The sequence below is a fragment of the Gymnoscopelus microlampas genome (assembly GCF_963454915.1).
Source record: "Gymnoscopelus microlampas genome assembly, chromosome: 10".
In the NCBI taxonomy this organism is placed as follows: Eukaryota; Metazoa; Chordata; class Actinopteri; order Myctophiformes; family Myctophidae; genus Gymnoscopelus; species Gymnoscopelus microlampas.
In genome coordinates this window covers 46,208,338-46,225,662 of record NC_139947.1, presented here as the reverse complement: position 1 = coordinate 46,225,662, position 17,325 = coordinate 46,208,338, and the positions used below count along the sequence as shown (strand labels likewise).

The window sequence follows — 17,325 nt, the reverse complement described above, 5'->3', positions numbered from 1 at the left end:
TTATGAGGAAAATGTACTTTAAGCTGGAGCTCAGTTGTAGTCTTACAACACATTAGGCTACTCTCACCACCAGTCTGTCTGTGTGAGGATGGGGACCTTCGGGAACACACTTGTCCCTGCTGAGCACAACCAACCATCTACCACCTTTCTGAATGCTGCCGTCATGCTACGCAGCAAATAGTGATATTTTCACATCTCCTGTTAATAAAGACAGCTCCACAACAATGCTGTTGGTGTAACTAAGACATTAGCTGAAACAAATACTGTTTTACATGCATGGATTACACAGACATTCAAGAAATTCCACATTCTCCTTACAATACATTTCCTGGTAGTTGAGGTGCATTCACATGGGGCGAGACAGGTACTACTCGCCCCATGTGGCCGAGCCACTCCCAGTTGTTTGACAGAGAAGCTTGCAGCTTACAAAAAGAAAATGAAAATACACTGCATCCTCACACATCTTAACTGCACTCCATAAACAAATGAAAAACAGAATATGTGCTAAAAATGTGGCACAGCTATGGTCGCAATGCTATGAAAACATTTACACCCACCGCACCCCAAGCTACCATTCCCTTCTTAATTCTGTTCCTGTATCATTCTATTGCTACAGTGAGCTCTAACAATTTTCTCTTCTTTTTAGGCATTAGACACCGCTGCAGTCGTGTCTGCAATTGCTGAAACTGACTCTGGTAAGTAACTGGCACTTTAAGCTATGAAAGCCTCAATATCCCCTAGTATAATCCATTCAATTGTAGTTTACATATTCTCTCCTTCCTAAAATCCATATTCATATTAAAACATAGTGGAGAAAGAACCAAGAATGGAAATCATTTCTTAATTTAAATGAAGTCTAGGGGTTTAACACCAGTCTGCAGAACACCCCCACACCCCATAATTTCACTAGTATACACAGAATATAATAAAGACGAAAGTGAAAGTCTGATTAAAACCATTACCTGAAGTGGGCGTGACCTGTTCTATGACCGCTGCTTCGTCCACCTCTGTCTTAGCGTCCACCTCTGTCTTAGCGTCCACCTCTGACTTAGCGTCCACCTCTGACTTAGCGTCCACCTCTGACTTAGCGTCCACCTCTGCCTTAGCGTCCTCATTTTCCCCATTGATGGAAGGCGTGTCTGGGTCATGGGCTGATGGTGGGGGCGTGGGTGAGCAGTCAGCGGTGGTAGTGGTGGAGTTGGTGAGGTCAGGGGTGCTGGCTGCAGGGGAAGGGGACGGGGAGCTGTTGGGCTCCGGGGTTGGGGTCCGGTCGGAGCGAGGTGAGGCAGACCTCCGACCCCCTGGGACCGGGGAGGGGTTCTGCTGCTGGGGCAGACGCAAGCGGTCCTTCTCCTGCTCTTGGGCTTCCAGGGCCTGTGGTCAGCAGGGTAGAAGATCATAGAAGATGTCATGCGCTAGGAACTTATTATAAAAAGTGTGCTCCTGAGTTACTGACGGTCAGTCAGACAAATTGAACTTAGTCAAAAAAAGGCTGTCCATCAAAAGAAAGGATTTCAAAAAACTGAATTGAAGGTACATTCATTCATAAATTGTAAAGTTGATGGTACACAGATGACTTGTATAATTATAAGGAAAGATGATGCATGACACCATCGAGGAATACAGATATACAGTACGCTGTACAGGATAATTGTGACAACACTTTTAAAGTCAGATCTTCCAGCGCTCTACTCACCGCCTGGTTCTCCATGCGTGTGAAGATGACATTGAGCATCTGTGTGAGCGTGGCCTTGGCAGTGGTCTGGTTGATGAGGTTGCGACTGGCCAGGTAGATATTGTAGCATGTCCTGACTGTCAGCAGCACCGTGCCCTCATGGATCTCTATGTGTGGGGAGGTGACCGCCGTGAGCAGGGCCTGCCTCCGGCAGAGGAAGAGAGGTAAAAAGGTGATATGATTTTTTTAAAACAGGATATCCAGTTTAGGAGGCAGTCAGAGCCTCATCTGCTGAACCTAAGATCTTTCAGTGACCCATTATTACACACGACTTGTGGATATTCAGCCGACAGAACCTCCACAATCTACATAATTTGATTGGTTAGGGTAAATCATATGTTTATAGCTGGCAGATGGTTAGGTTAGTTAATTAGTTCATTTTAGTTAAGATTAGGTAGTTGGAGTGGTTAAGGATCTGGGAGGGGGATTTGGTGTTGTTGTGGAACAACAATATTTTGTGTTGCCCCACTTGGCACTGACTTCCAAACTCAGCTTCAGAGGCAAGAGTAGACTGCAAATATCTTGATATCGGTCAGGTAAAGCTTTTGTCAACAGTGATAAAACTTGATAAAATCTTGCTTATTGTGACAGGACAGACTTTGCCCTTTCCAAGCTGGACCTGCCTACTGTATCACACCATTAAAAGGAAGCTTCAATTAGTGACAGTTATGCGTCACACCTACTTTGTGAACCCATACCATGGCTTTTCAAACCAGATGGACCAGTGAATGTGGGCAAAAGATATTTCTACTGTAGTTACACAAAAGAGGAAATAATAAGACAACGCTAACACTTTTGTCTTGGGAAGTTAAATAAAAAGTCATCACGTTCATGATTTTTCTTAAAAGAAATATATATATCTCATAACTCAGTATGCTTTTTTCCAAAAAGTGTACAACATTTTTCCACAAAGCTTTTAGGCAAATAGCCTATGCTCTTATCCAGAGCGGCTTACTAAGAGTGGGTAATTTCAGCGTCTCGCTCAAGCACACTTAAGATTGCTCACACAGATATTTGCTATGCAGAAAACAACTTACATTACATTTCCCTGTGTTTGTATGCAGCAGCATACAGTACAACACAGTGAAACAAAGCAATGCCATGTGGGAAAGAACATTTGCAGGAAATAGTTACTTTCATTAGTGTACACAATTACACTCCAAGAAGAATTAAGGTGAGATATTCTTAAGGAGCTCCTCTGAAAGTGTATAGTGAAGAGGTCAATTTTAACTGAATTAGTGTACATTTTGCCACACTCCCACTCTAACTACTGCCAAATAACAAGGCTAGAAGGCAGGAAAACAAACAAAGCTCCCAACATTCCTCATAGATGTAATGACCGGTCTTGTTTGATCCTTGCGGATGGGCCCACCTTGATGATCTGCAACTGGACGCCCTCGTCCGTCTGTGGACCCTGGAAGCAGTTGCAGATGGTCTCCACCAGGCGGTCGATCAGCCTCTTGCCTGGGGTTCCACCATCTGGGGCATTCCCCGTGATGTGGCCATATGCTATTAGCTTCTAATGTTGGCAACAGAGAAAATGGACAGGTTAGAGGAGTAGTGTGGTGTGTGGTGTGTGTGTGTGTGTGTGTGTGTGTGTGTGTGTGTGTGTGTGTGTGTGTGTGTGTGTGTGTGTGTGTGTGTGTGTGTGTGTGTGTGTGTGTGTGTGTGTGTGTGTGTGTGTGTGTGTGTGCGCGCGCTGTGTGTATGTTGCATGCGGTTTATGTATACACCCACATACATATGTACATGTATTTTTACTTGTCTATGTACATTTTTCAAGTAACATTTTGAGAAGATACTCAGGATTTTTACAGATTGAATGCAGTTTGTTTTATTTTGTATTTTGTTCCTTTGACATAAAAAAAACTCTTATTGAGCCCCAATCTGGAGTGGTGTTTTTCCTTCATAATCCCTTTGGCCCTACTCAAGCACCTGCTGTTGCATGTGTCTTGCAGGGACAGGAGTACTCGTAGATCTGGGGAATTTGCCATACCATACAGTGATGGCCCCTGCTCTTGGTGTTAGCAGAGGAGCACTGGTGCCTCTGTGATCCTGAGGGGGGTAAAACCTCTGCTTATGCATGAAGAAGCCCACGATCATCTCCTTGGTCTTTCGGACGTTCAGCAAACTTTATGATGGTGTTGATATTGACACTGATGTTGAAGCCGTTTTGAAAAGACTCACATGTTGTTGATATTGAAGCCGTTTTGAAAAGACTACCATGAAGTGAAACTAAATGGTAATTCAGGCTTAGTGTCAAGACAAAAAAACAGTGTTATGAAATATGAAATTAATGTAGGAGTTCAGTGTTACACCAAAACCTGTGAAAATGAATTCTGTGAGTAATCACTGAGGACTCCCTCTTCAGCAATGCCCATCTTGTAAAACGGTTGCTGTGGGAGTAATTTCAGACTGAATAATGAAACGTGAAACGAAATGAGTGTCAGGCCACTATATGATATAACTACTCAAGCAAAGTTGACTTGATAACACCTCTGGTGTGAGCTTGTGTGGACTGTAGTGACAAGAATATTTACCTGTAGACAGTCAAGCGAGGTGCTGACTATCCGTGGGGACTTTGACTGACAGGCCAGCTCGAAGGGCAGGACGTATTTGTCAGCCTCAATGTAGTTGGCTCTGGGAGGAACCACTGTGCCATCTCTGCAGAAAAATGCGAGAGAGAAAGTTAACATATACACAGTACACCACAGAACAGAATGAGACAAAACAGAGCGGAGAAGAGTGGCGTGGAACAGAGTGGAGTAGAGCACAGCAGGCGGAATGAAAACACGAGAACACACAAGGAGGGCAAAACAGAACAGAATCTCAGAGTCAAGGCCTGTGGAAGAGGCTCTAGTACAGCATGATGTAATTGAAAATATCTGCTGCTAGTGCATTACAAAAGGAAGACACGATGAGACAAAGTAATAGTACGATACAGCTGAAAGTACTTTAAAACAGCTCACATTGTTTTGTTAGTAAAAACAAATAAGATTGTTTGAGGTAATTTATTAATAGCACTCTAAATACTCCTTAGCATTAAATTGGACAGTAAATCTTCACATATTTTTTTTATTTCAATGCGTTATTAAATTGCCATAGATTAGATTAGCCATCAAACGAATGACCTGAAAATGAGTGGACGTGTTAATAGCTGCTGTTACTTGGGAGCAGAGGCTATAAAACAGGCAAAGGACCTCTGCCGCAAATCAGAGAGAGCAGCTAGCGTCCACCGCAGCCCAAAGAAATGGCTTTGAGGCACTTCTGTCTGTCCAAACAGAGTAAAATAAGAGGAATGTAGGAGTTCTATCTCATGTTGGGAAAAGGAGGTTAAATTAACAATGTTTTTTCACAGCGTACTTACTTTTGTTTCTCAAGCTCTGCTTTGATTTCATCTGCAATGGGAGACAGAGAAAAATGAATTAGGTCAGAAGTCCATACTTTTACTTTTTTTATCTCTGATAGCAATGTCTCGCTTGATCCAATTAATTAAAGCGATCTTCAGAGCTAAATGTGTAACCACATAATTGGTTTCAGCACAGAGCTAGACCAACTTGACTGCTTGTGGGGGTTACAGCTGATGACAAATAGTAGCTCTAAATGTGATATATACACTTACATCTAACAGTTAGAGCTAATGCATAGCCGTGTAATAGACTCCAGCCCAGACTCAGAACCACTTGACTGTAGTCATAGAGGTTGAAGAACGACTAATGACATACAGAGAACTATAGTTGATGTAGCTTTTCACTTTTGAAGTTTTTAATGGTTATAGTGTACTTTTAAATTATGCCAATAGAAATATTCAATTCAATTCAAAACTGTCCAACTTTGATGTTTCCTTTCAGCAGGCTGAATCTTCTATCCAGGGTATATCTTGTTAAACTATTGAGTGGCCCACACAATCTGGAATACATCAACCCAGCTGTTATTGCTCATTAACGCTGAACCCAATTTGTGCTGGCACCTCGGTTAGCCCACTCTTACTGCCCCTACTTGCCCCACAAAGGCTATTCATATCTGTTACCAGCTGCAGTGCCATCAAGACTGCCATCTCTTTTCATGTTTTAGACGTCCACTTGAGTGATCCAAAGCTCCATATACACATAACACAATGCTATGCAGCTGGCCCATTGAAAGAAAACAAGCCACAAAACACAGCACTGGAAGTCAGGGTCCCGGCTCCATAGTGAGTAAATGGTGTGTTATTAAGCCAGATGTGGCCCAGAAGAACTGTTATGCTATGTGAGCAGCAGAGCTAAATTGAGTTTGTGTATGGTAGTAAAAAACATACTTACGCAGCAGACATTGTGAAGGAAACTAATTGCACAATATTCTGTATATTCAATTGAAAATTGCACAGCATTCACTCCAACTCCAATGCTGTCAATTCATGAACTATGACCTGTCATCTCAGATATCCTAAAAAGAATGTGGTATCAATTCTCCTCAATGTAGGCCAATCACTGACGTGACCAAAATGTGTTACCACGCAGCACACACAGAGCTTTGTAGAATTATAGGATGATAGATGTCTGTACACACCAGGAGCGTGACGAATAAACAATTCGAAATATTTCACATCAAAATATTTGGTATTGCCTCATTCATACAGGTTGATGCTTATCTTGATTTATTTGCGCTGAAAAATAGACATGATTTCAGAAAAACAATTAGGTTGCTTTATTGCCATATAATGTTCACGTTCTGCGTGGATTATGCTCATGTCACAAACAGCAGTTTAAATGAATGCGAATTCATCACACAAAATAAACAGTCCCGGTATGAAAAGACCTTAAGTCAGGAGCTTGGCTATCATTTAAAATGTCCACAAAAACAAAGACAATAACAATTAACTTTCTCTCCACTGCATAACTATTTCTGTAATCATGTAAACATTAGATCAAAGTCAGACAGCGTTCAAAATCCACAGTGTAACAACTGGCAGACTCATTTGTTTTGAGGAACAATGAGATCGGGAGCAGAGAGGGGCAAGCAGAAGCACTTGTGTATTATGAACTTGACCTTAACACTGGAGGGAGACTGCAACAATGACCTGCAATAACAACAATGTTATTACTTATTAACCGGCTCAACTTCTTCAATTTAGGCTTGAGGACTATTTCTGGCTACAAACACATGGCAAGCATGAGATTCCAAGGTGAGAGAACACATTATTGCCTATGGTTCTCAGGTCTACACCTGATGTGGGCTAAAAAGTCGAATGCATCTCTTTTGTGAGTACCCCAAAATTCTTATCAGTAACTCTACTAAGCAGTACAACAGCTTCAGAGGGAAGTTGAGTGTAGTCTCCTAGCTTACCTGCATCATGAATAATGACTGAGCACAGCCAGCCAAGTAGACAAAGCAGGTCAAAGCACAAAACAAACTGTTGTCTACTTCACATAAATGCCGCTTATGATGATTGTGAAAAAGGTTAACAAATGCCAAAAAAAGCTTTGTCTTTGAAAGAGCACTTTGTGAATGACAAACATGTTCATTGTCACATTTTAAAGGTTATGGTCAGGTCTATAAACAACCACTTTTGTAAAGCCTATGATGACAACCTGCAGACCACATAAATGTATTATAATAAAGTTGATTCTGAGAATGCTGAGAATATTGAGTTGAGTCAATATTGATATAGAATATTGAGTGTAGAGCAGGCAAAGCAGGTCAGCATGGTTGACCATTCCCAAAAAACATTGTAAGATCTGAGATAAACTGGAGATAAATAAGGGCTGTGCAAGACTATCCAAACTGACTAACAGGTCAACTGAACAGGAATTTATGGTAAACCGATCGTAAAGGATGGAAAGCTCTTGAAGACAGAATCAGTTGGAACTCATTTAAGTTGCTAAGCAGTATGAAAAGAAAATCATTATCTCTATCATTATCTCTAAGTTTAAGCCTTTGTACATGTCATTGTTCTGCTGTCACTTGATGACACTAAAAAAGGGCAGGGCATTGTGTGAGACCAAATACAAATGACAAGAGAAATGCACTGACAAACCAGGAAGAATGGTGTGTGTTAATTGTCACACTGACAAACCAGGAAGAATGGTGTGTGTTAATTGTCGCACAGCATACCTGTCCTAAGTACAAATGTAACCAAACGGGTCCATTCATTTGGTTACATGTGTACTCTCTCAGAGTAAAAAAATGACAATCAGGAGGATTTTACTATGCACACACACACACACACACACACACACACACACACACACACACACACACACACACACACACACACACACACACACACACACACACACACACACACACACACACACACACACACAATTCCTGTAAGAGTATCCGGAGCTCGGTTGAATGGAAAAGCCTGATCATCACAGTATCCTGGAGTTAAATGACTGAAGCGACACTGGGCTGTCTGGCTTGGTGACAGTGCTACGTACAGCACGATGATTGGCCTGTCTGTCTCGTAGAGTTATAGGTCTGTCTATGTCAGTGGTTCTCAAACTGGGTTCCAGGGACTCTCTGGGGTTCCTTTAGGGAGGTCTAAATTGACCCTTACAAGTCTGCAACTCTTGACAGTATACAAATGAAAAGAACACATTTTGTACACTGTCAGAGTTAAGGAGAGACCTTGAAATGTTACAAGTTTGAGAACCACTGCTCTATGTGACCAGAGCTATTTGGCTAAACGCTATAGTAGCATTAAGAGGCTTTGTGCCTCCTTCCTTGACAAAAAAATGTGACAGCAGTGATGATGATGATGACACGTGTGTGAATTCGGGGACGGTCAACAAAAGTGCCATTATAACGCGCCTGGACAGTACTACCTGTTAACAGTCATGATTAGCCCACCTAGCTAGCTCGCTAGCTAGCTAGCTTTGACAGCTGAGGTGGATAGAGGGAGAGGCCATTGAGAGATGCTAATTATGTTAGCTTGGGTTAGCTTAGCTCATCCATTATAGCCACCGGGTTATAATGTTTCATTCTAGAAGCAGAAGCAGAATATTCCAGGGTGCAAGAGGTACAGTAAAGCCACCCACCTAGCGCCACCTGGCAGGCTTTCCGCAGCTGGCTGTGCTGGCTCCTCTTCACCTCCTTGTCAGACAGGATCTTATCCAGCGCCCTGGACAGAAACATGCTCTTCGTCTTCGTCTCTTCTACCTTCTTAGAGTGTAGTTGGTGATGGTGTTGTTGTTGTTGTTGTTGTGGTGGTGGTGGTCGACGTTGTTGTTGCTGCATATCGTGTCGCGTCTCCTTCAGGCCGTCATGTTGTTCGCGGCCACACGGCCCTGCGAGAATGCAGGTGACAACAGACTAGAGCAGGCTGGGCTAAGGGAAACCCACCACACAGGCTATCCGTGGCTCTCGGTTGGCGCTGCCGCTGCTGCTACCTCAGCACAGCGCCGCCATGTTGGCTCCACGTCACGTCACGTGATCCGACCCCAGCTGCTGGAGTGTTTTGACCCCCCGACGTCCAAAAGCCACCCTCCACCCAAGGGGTCCTTGGTCAGACAGTTCATAAATATGTTTATGTATATGTGCAGTATATACTGTCAAATAAAATGTGTACAGTATATACTGTCAAATAAAATGTGTACAGTATTTACTGTCAAATAAAATGTGTACAGTATTTACTGTCAAATAAAATGTGTACAGTATTTACTGTCAAATAAAATGTGTACAGTATATACTGTCAAATAAAATGTGTACAGTATATACTGTCCAATAAAATATGTACAGTATATGCTATATATATATATATATTTATTTATTTATTTTCGCACAAACTCCATCATTTTTTGTTTTCAGGAAAGGGAGGAAGAATACAGATGGAAAAAAGAGCAAGGGAAAAACAAGGATGCAGGTCAAATAATCCATTGTTCCTCATATGAGTAGAGTGAAAAAATTATACTGTATATAGACTAACAGGTAAACACACACACACACACACACACACACACACACACACACACACACACACACACACACACACACACACACACACACACACACACACACACACACACACACACACACACACACACACACACACACACTTAAAGAGGTTGGGTTTATGTTTATTCTCTATAAATGTGTTATAAGGGGCATTTCAGCTTTCTGTAAAAAAATAAATAATTAATTAATTAAGGCGACACAAGATTCCCACCTCCTGTTCCCAGTCAGTTGATCCCAGACAGTCCCACTATCTTTATCTTCAGGTTCAGACGCTTTTGAGAAAAAAATCAAGCGTTTCCATTTAAACCTTCACAAAAATGTCCATGAGGTGGCACTAAAATACCACAATCATATTGAACCGTGACTGAATAACTGCTTAGTACATGTAATACATATTGAACACCATATTATTGATTTAAACACACCACACCACACCACACCACACATGAACCAACAACGACACAGACCAACACAATAAGGATTGCTACATATTAGTTTATTTTATCCAGCTCATTGAATCAACAAGTATACAGGTGAATCTATGTCATACCTTTGTTTTTATTTTAAAACATTTTCATTAAATGCAATAAAAATGTACATCATATATTTATATATATTTATAGTCGATAAGAAAATACTGACAATCTTCAGTACAAATCTATACCTTAGGATTTCTCTGGCAAGCAAAAATCATTGCTCAATCATAAAAAAAAAAGAACAGAGTCAAAGCAAAGAAATATTTGCAGCCTGTTTAAGCCTGTGGATCTGCTCAGACACAATGGTGTCTCTCCAAATTCTAACAATTCACAGCATGAAAAAGAAAAACCACTTATGTCAAGCCCCCAGACCTTCCCAACGAGACAAAATAAAATGATCTATTAAAAAAACACATGTAATGGGCAATATGATCTACCATGGTGTTTATGTATAACAAAAAAAAAACAATCATGAATAAACAGAACAGATCAGTTATAAAAAATAAAGTCATAAAATGTGTACAAAGGAAGTAAATATGCTGATTAGAGAATAAATAATGCCGTCGTGGTTACAATCCCAGTGTCCTGTGGTACAGTTAGAAACAAAGAAACAATAAATTAAGATTAATTTTCGGAAAGCACATGCATTCTAATGTTTTATGTTCGGAATGAGAGAGAGAAGCTGGGGGTCCCGCTGGATACCATGTGTACCAGAAAACAACGTACCTCATGAGGTTGCAAACCTCAGAATAGCAAACAGGGTTTGTCATAGCAGTACTCTTTTTGTCTTGTCATGGATACCTAGTGTTTGCGCTGAGCAGATGTCAGTTGATCAAAAATACAAATTGCGGCCGTGTGTGTGTGTGTGTGTGTGTGTGTGTGTGTGTGTGTGTGTGTGTGTGTGTGTGTGTGTGTGTGTGTGTGTGTGTACACACACACAGTACTACCGCACACGAGCAGAGATATCCAGTGATTCTCCTCAGGTTTCTATATGGGTATAGCTTTCAAATGAAGCAGAAAGGAATTGTGATGGTAGTATGTGTGTCAGGACCATGGTACAGTAACTGAGCCACAGCCAGTCATAATACCATTCCATTTATAGGTTCTCTTAGTGTGAAATGGCTAAATCAATAGTTGAAACAAAGCAACACATTTGCCCTCACTGGGGGAAGGCAGTTAGCAGCAGTTGGTTTTAGTCTTTAATTGCTGTGGCCATATTTTTTTCACTAAACTTCATGGGCCCATTTAATAAACAGGTTTAAACTACAACTGATAAAACAACTGATAACCTACAAAGAACTTTACTTTAGGGATGTGATCAGGCCCACAAAAACAAATCCAGGGAAGAAAATCACAGTAGAAATTACTAAAAGCCAAATCATGAAAATACATTTTCACATCATCCCAAATACATCTTATACCTGTACTAGGTATAATATGATTGATAAGTTATTTTACATTAAACATGAGAAGGAAGTTTATCATAACTTTGTTCAACAACTCAGTCCTGTTGGAAGTATCACAGGCACCTGAGCCAAGTCATACATAAAGATGACATGCCTCGCCTTTATCAAATACAGAGACCAAGTTTTGGTATGTACCCATCGTGTGTGTGTGTGTGTGTGTGTGTGTGTGTGTGTGTGTGTGTGTGTGTGTGTGTGTGTGTGTGTGTGTGTGTGTGTGTGTGTGTGTGTGTGTGTGTGTGTGTGTGTGTGTGTGTGTGTGTGTGCACGCGCGTGCGTGCATGCGTGCGTGTGTGTTTATGTGCATTTCATCAGATTCAAACTATTCCCCCTCTAGTACCATTACATTTGTGTCTATATCCAACCTTTCATGTGCAATCTAGCCTTAATATCAACACTTAAAGGACAACTTTGTTTTTTTACAACCAAGGTTTATATTTTAGCTTGTAATTAAAGTAAATAAATGATGAGTGTAATTTTTTTTTCATTTACTGCTTTCTATAGTTTTAGCATTTTTTGCGATATTTTTTACAGTGGGCGGGGGCATTCTGTCCGGTGGCTAAATATGCCTTTTTTTACACAATAAAAAAGGTCCGGCTGTCTGAGATGGTCAGATGTGAGTTATTGGGGGCTAGAAGAGCTATTGTAAATAATAATAAAGAAAACGCCGGGTTAATGTGTTAAAAAAATACATATTTAGCCACCGGACAGAATGCCCCCGCCCACTGTGAAAACACTGTAAAAAAGATTGTGAAAATTGCTAAAACTATAGAAAGCAGTAAATTGAAAATTTTTAACACTCATCTTTTATTTACTTTAATTACAAGCTAAAATATAAACCTTGGTTGTAAAAAACTAAAGTTGTCCTTTAATATCCATTCTCAATACCGGTGCTGCGTTACATTCTAATGTAGCTTTCACTGAACTTGCCGAATACTAAGAGGACGCTTTTCATGTGTGAACATCTCAGGACACATCCAAGTGAACTCAAGGATGGAGAAGAAAAGCTGACGGCAGTGAGAGACAAATGGAGCACTGACACTTACTTGCGGAGTCATGTAAAGGAAGCATCTGCAATCATATTCTGTCTCCTTTCTACACATGGGATGGGGTGGGGGTGGGGGTAGCCCTTGTCAAGGAAAAGAAGGAAGGAAGAACGATGGGAGGCAGAGCCATACAATGTGTTTTCTAACTGTTCGCCATTCAAGCAAGAAAATGGCCCATGTCATTCAATTGGCCAAACGGGAGAATTTCACGTGGACAGTTGTGAGGTACTCTCCACCAAGTCATTTCCCCCCTCATTGAAAATCAAATATTTTCAGCTGAAAACCCCAAAAACTAAAAACAACATAAGACATTGGCCTAGGCCTAATTACCATTAGGCCGCCTAATGGTAAAGGGTCTCTTAAAGGTCCAGTTGCTCCCAACAGTTATTCAGAGAATGCTTAAAATAATTTATCTTTCATGATAAAACAATCAATCATCAATATTGCTAATTAAGGAGAAAACACAGTTAAGAACAGTGGTTAAAACCATCCAAGCCCAAAGGAAAGGACACGGAAATTATTTCTTTTCCATCTGAATATAAAAACAAAAAAAATATTATTGCAGATTTCAGCATTTGATTGGTTACTGTGGTAATGCACACAATGGAAGTCATGGCGACCAGGTTCACCAATCATATGTTGTTGTCACCAAAGTGGGGGAGTGGCCATCGCCTGGTGCAGGGTGACAAGGCAAAAAAATAAACCTAATAAAAACACAAGATTGTCAAAATAGACGTACACATAATGTCTCCTTTAACCCTGTACCGAGCCACAGGTAGGGAAAGGAGTGAGATGGAGATCTGAGGATATGTGGCCTTTGTTTACAGGATTATTTCCTTTCGTCCTATTTACAGAACTGAGAAAATGAGCTGGAAAGGCCCATATCTCATCGCTGCCTTCTAGAGGAAGATCAGGGGCATAACAGTTAAACAAGTGCTTCTGGGTTTTTTGGATTCAGGGGCGAGCTGGACACATTTCCCCTCCAGCATTTTGACATTTGTTTTTCCCCTGCCGAATAGGAGGGATGTGTCGCCACAATATGGCACGCATGCAGGGTTATTGGCGTGGGAGAGAGGTGGGTTGTGGGTATGTAGGCGGGTGGGGTATTTAATATAAAATGTTGGTATACTAAACTAATTGGATGGGTTTTGTTGCCGTGTTAAGATATATAGATGTGAAAACATGAGTTTGTGCTTCTTACACACAGCCACGGTTCGCATGACGTGTGCTGGCCTGTATGCTCCTGGGTGTAATCATGCTGGTCCATGTCTCCCCAGTTTCCAGTGTGGTTTATACGTGTATTCATGTAGTGGTGTGTCCTTAGGTTTTAGTGTATGCCCCTCCAGTTTTCAATGTGTGTATTTGTAAGCTTCTAAGAACGTATATCTCTCTCCAGTTACTAGTGTAGGTACAGTATTTGTATATAGTGTGTTTATATGTATGTATGTGTGTGTGTGTGTGTGTGTGTGTGTGTGTGTGTGTGTGTGTGTGTGTGTGTGTGTGTGTGTGTGTGTGTGTGTCCAGTCTACAGTGTGATGACAGTCCCATCTTCCTCCAAACTTCTCCTCTCCAGGCCCCTGTCCGGCGAGGGCGTTGCATCGCCGAGGCTACCCGTGCTAGCGCTGGCCGGCAGGGTACCGTTGACGTTGACTGAGAGGGCAGACGCGGCGCGCAGGTTTAGGTGTGGCTCGTAGCGTGGCAGCGATGGTACGCTGTAGCTAGCGGGGGCAGCGCGAGGGATGGGCTCCGCCTCCCCGCCCGCCTCAATGACCAGGTCCTCATCTTCCTCGTCGCTCTCCAGCTCCTCGGGGTGGAAGTTCTGGATGATGTGGGGCGGGGCTGCGGAGGCCGCCACGGCGGATGACGCATAGCCGTAGTAGCTGGCGCCACTGTCCGATGAGCGGCCCGAGCTGCCCGACGTGGCGCCACCGCCTCCTGCCGTTCCTCCTCCCCCCACCCCACTCCGGACCACGTTGTTCCGTTGGTTGGCCGGCTTGACGGTCACGATGAGGTTGTGGCTGTTGGCGATCATCATGTCCGTCACCTGGTCCAGAGACTTCCCCGCCACCTCGATGCCGTTCACCTCCAGCACCTCATCGTTGACGGCGAGCAAGCCCGTGCCCTCGGCCAGGCCGCCGGGCACCATGCGTGAGATGAAGATGCCGGGGACCTTCTCCAGGCCCTGCGGCGTGACGCGCACGCTAGAGCCATCGCGGATGTAGAAGCCCAGCGGCTTCTCCTGGCCGTGCTTGTAGAGGCGCACGCGCCGGTGCGTCTCGGGTAGGATGTCCACATCGATGATGGATGACACAGGGCGGAAGTCGCGTGGCAGGCTGATTAGGACTGGCGGCTTTTTACGGTTGGCGTCAGGCCGCAGCAAAACAGCTGCCGCCAGGACGGGGTTCTTCTTCCTGGTCAACGAGTCAGTGCCGAATGCCGAGTAATCCGCCTCCTCTGTGGATAGGAAAGAAGGAAGAGAGAAGCGGGGGGAGTTGATTGGACAGAGTGAGTAATGGAGTGAAATGAAGAGGAAGAGATGGGGACCATGGAAGTGACAGAGAACAAAAAAAAAGAGAAGGAAGAGAGATTGAGAGGACATGCATTAGTAGACGCTCATTAATTTCCAATTAGTAGTTTCTGAGCTAATAAAACATAAAGTCATTACCCAGGCTGACATTGCGTTGCATCACATACTTATTTGGGACAAGACATTCTGCTTCGCAGCAGCTTTGAGCCTGGGGTCTACCTGCAGGATGTCTACACTGAACACACAAAGGCGTCGCTTTCCACAACCCCCTCAGCCGGTACGATTGTAAACGTTACACCCGACCCCACGTTCTTTCCACAACCCCCTTCTCCTTCATCCATGGTTTCTTTTTCCGCATTGTCTCATCCCATAAATTAACCGACAGTACATCTGCTCCCTGCAGTCTAACCAGTCCATCTGGTGAGCACCATTCCTCTTGTTATGAAGTTGATAAGTATGTGGCTGCTATGATAGATTGAATGGACTAATGAACCCAGAAGGCTCTCATACGTTGTCAGCCCCAGTTCCAGAAACACAAGTTCTGGATTCCCAGAAGTCAGGGTTAGTACTACTAGCTCCTGGGCAGGGCCCAAATTAGGTTTGGAGAAATTTATCTGAAACCGAACTGTAGTGTATGGAAACAAATCCAGAACCTGTGAAATACGTTACACAGCACAGCACGGATCGCTTAGTTTTTATCGTTGAAAATGACACTACTCTTGTTGTACAGAGACCCACCAGACACTAGCTTAGGTCTTCCATAGGAACCCTTTACAAGTTTTTGAAATGCTTGCTGCAGTGTCCATGCAAAAGCAGACATGCAATAGACTTTAAAATAGCTCTAATTTCAGCTGTAGATCAAAGGTTGGCCAGCTAGCTCAAAGAGGGACAGTATTGGACCTTGGCACTCTTAATGGGTAACTGGCATGTGCCAATGTGTAAACATTAACGCTGTCATGACTGTCACTCTCCTCTTAATTCCCCAGGTCACTCATTTCTTTTATTAGATTCTTTCATTCACTTCATCTGTCTTCGTGTGTGTGTGTGTGTGTGTGTGTGTGTGTGTGTGTGTGTGTGTGTGTGTGTGTGTGTGTGTGTGTGTGTGTGTGTGTGTGTGTGTGTGTGTGTGTGTGTGTGTGTGTGTGTGTGTGTGTGTGTGTGTGTGTGTGTGTGTGTACGATGTGTGAACGGACAGACACGTGCATGCTTGTGCAATCTGGGAAAACATCCACTCAGGTGGAGAATGAGGATTCCAGTTCTCAGGTTCTGACAGGTAGGTAGGCACCCCCCACCCCCCAACCCCCCCCCACACACACACACACACACACACACACACACCACCTCCACCCACCCTCCCAACCGCTACGCTCCAACTAAATCCAAAACAAAGGATCGATTGTCCCAGTGAAAAGAGCGAGGTTCTCACATTTCAGTTCCCATGGGATGCGAGTTCAGTGCATACGCGTTTGTCCAGCCGTGGCCCATAGGCCAACTGCATGCATCGACCGTAAGGTAAAAAACACAGGAACAGCAGCCTATAAGGATTATCCTCTGTACTATGCGCTCCTCCACCCTTGGAACACAGCGTTCTGATGGGTCTTCACTCTAGTTACTTTATCCAGAACCTAGACTTCTGCTGAAGATGTGTTTTAGTTTTGTTTTTACTTTAAACATTTCAGTATGAGTCAAACCACCTCTGATATTGTTTCTATTATGTGAAGGCCGCCTCTAAACACAGTTATAGGATTTGAATGAACATTACTAAAATATACACAAAGGAATTGCATGCACAAGGCATGTTCTTAAGTTGCAGTCATCCATACAGGAGGGAGACCCTTCCACATCTTATTTCACTCTCCCTTGACTTCTTTTCATTTAACCCATCCCTCCATCGCCAGGATATGAAAGAGCTGACCTAACAATAGACGTATAGTTAGCATGAGAGAAAAGCGAGGGCCCTCGGGGCCACTCGCAGATACTGCAAAGACACAGTGTTCCAGCCAGCAGCAAACAGTACTGTATGTACACACAGGGCTATGCACAAACACACACACTTTTCTGCATAATGCATAGGACTAACCAACCACAAGACACTCACAAGGGTTGCATACTCCATATATTGTGTTGAAACATTCACACC

General features: G+C 43.0%; 2 protein-coding genes across 5 annotated transcripts in view; both read right to left on the bottom strand.

Moving 5' to 3' along the window:
- The window catches only part of arfgef2 (ADP-ribosylation factor guanine nucleotide-exchange factor 2 (brefeldin A-inhibited)), a 39,174-nt gene extending 30,055 nt beyond the window's left edge, over nucleotides 1-9,119 (bottom strand). For 2 of the 3 annotated variants that reach the window (XM_084068551.1, XM_084068552.1), the window contains exons 1-6: nucleotides 8,758-9,119; nucleotides 5,103-5,133; nucleotides 4,276-4,399; nucleotides 3,108-3,254; nucleotides 1,697-1,876; nucleotides 963-1,374 (exon numbers count right to left, since the gene is read on the bottom strand). In XM_084068551.1, the coding sequence (XP_083924677.1) occupies nucleotides 963-1,374; nucleotides 1,697-1,876; nucleotides 3,108-3,254; nucleotides 4,276-4,399; nucleotides 5,103-5,133; nucleotides 8,758-8,956 (1,093 nt within the window). In that variant the 5' untranslated portion in view covers nucleotides 8,957-9,119. The remainder of the gene's footprint in view (nucleotides 1-962; nucleotides 1,375-1,696; nucleotides 1,877-3,107; nucleotides 3,255-4,275; nucleotides 4,400-5,102; nucleotides 5,134-8,757) is intronic. The other variant, XM_084068553.1, reaches the window with a different exon arrangement.
- A 3,172-nt stretch (nucleotides 9,120-12,291) lies between these two features.
- pard6b (par-6 partitioning defective 6 homolog beta (C. elegans)) overlaps nucleotides 12,292-17,325 on the bottom strand; it is a 30,939-nt gene continuing 25,905 nt past the window's right edge. Inside the window, exon 3 of one of the 2 annotated variants that reach the window (XM_084069802.1) lies at nucleotides 12,292-15,112. In XM_084069802.1, the coding sequence (XP_083925928.1) occupies nucleotides 14,184-15,112 (929 nt within the window). In that variant the 3' untranslated portion in view covers nucleotides 12,292-14,183. The remainder of the gene's footprint in view (nucleotides 15,113-17,325) is intronic. The other variant, XM_084069801.1, reaches the window with a different exon arrangement.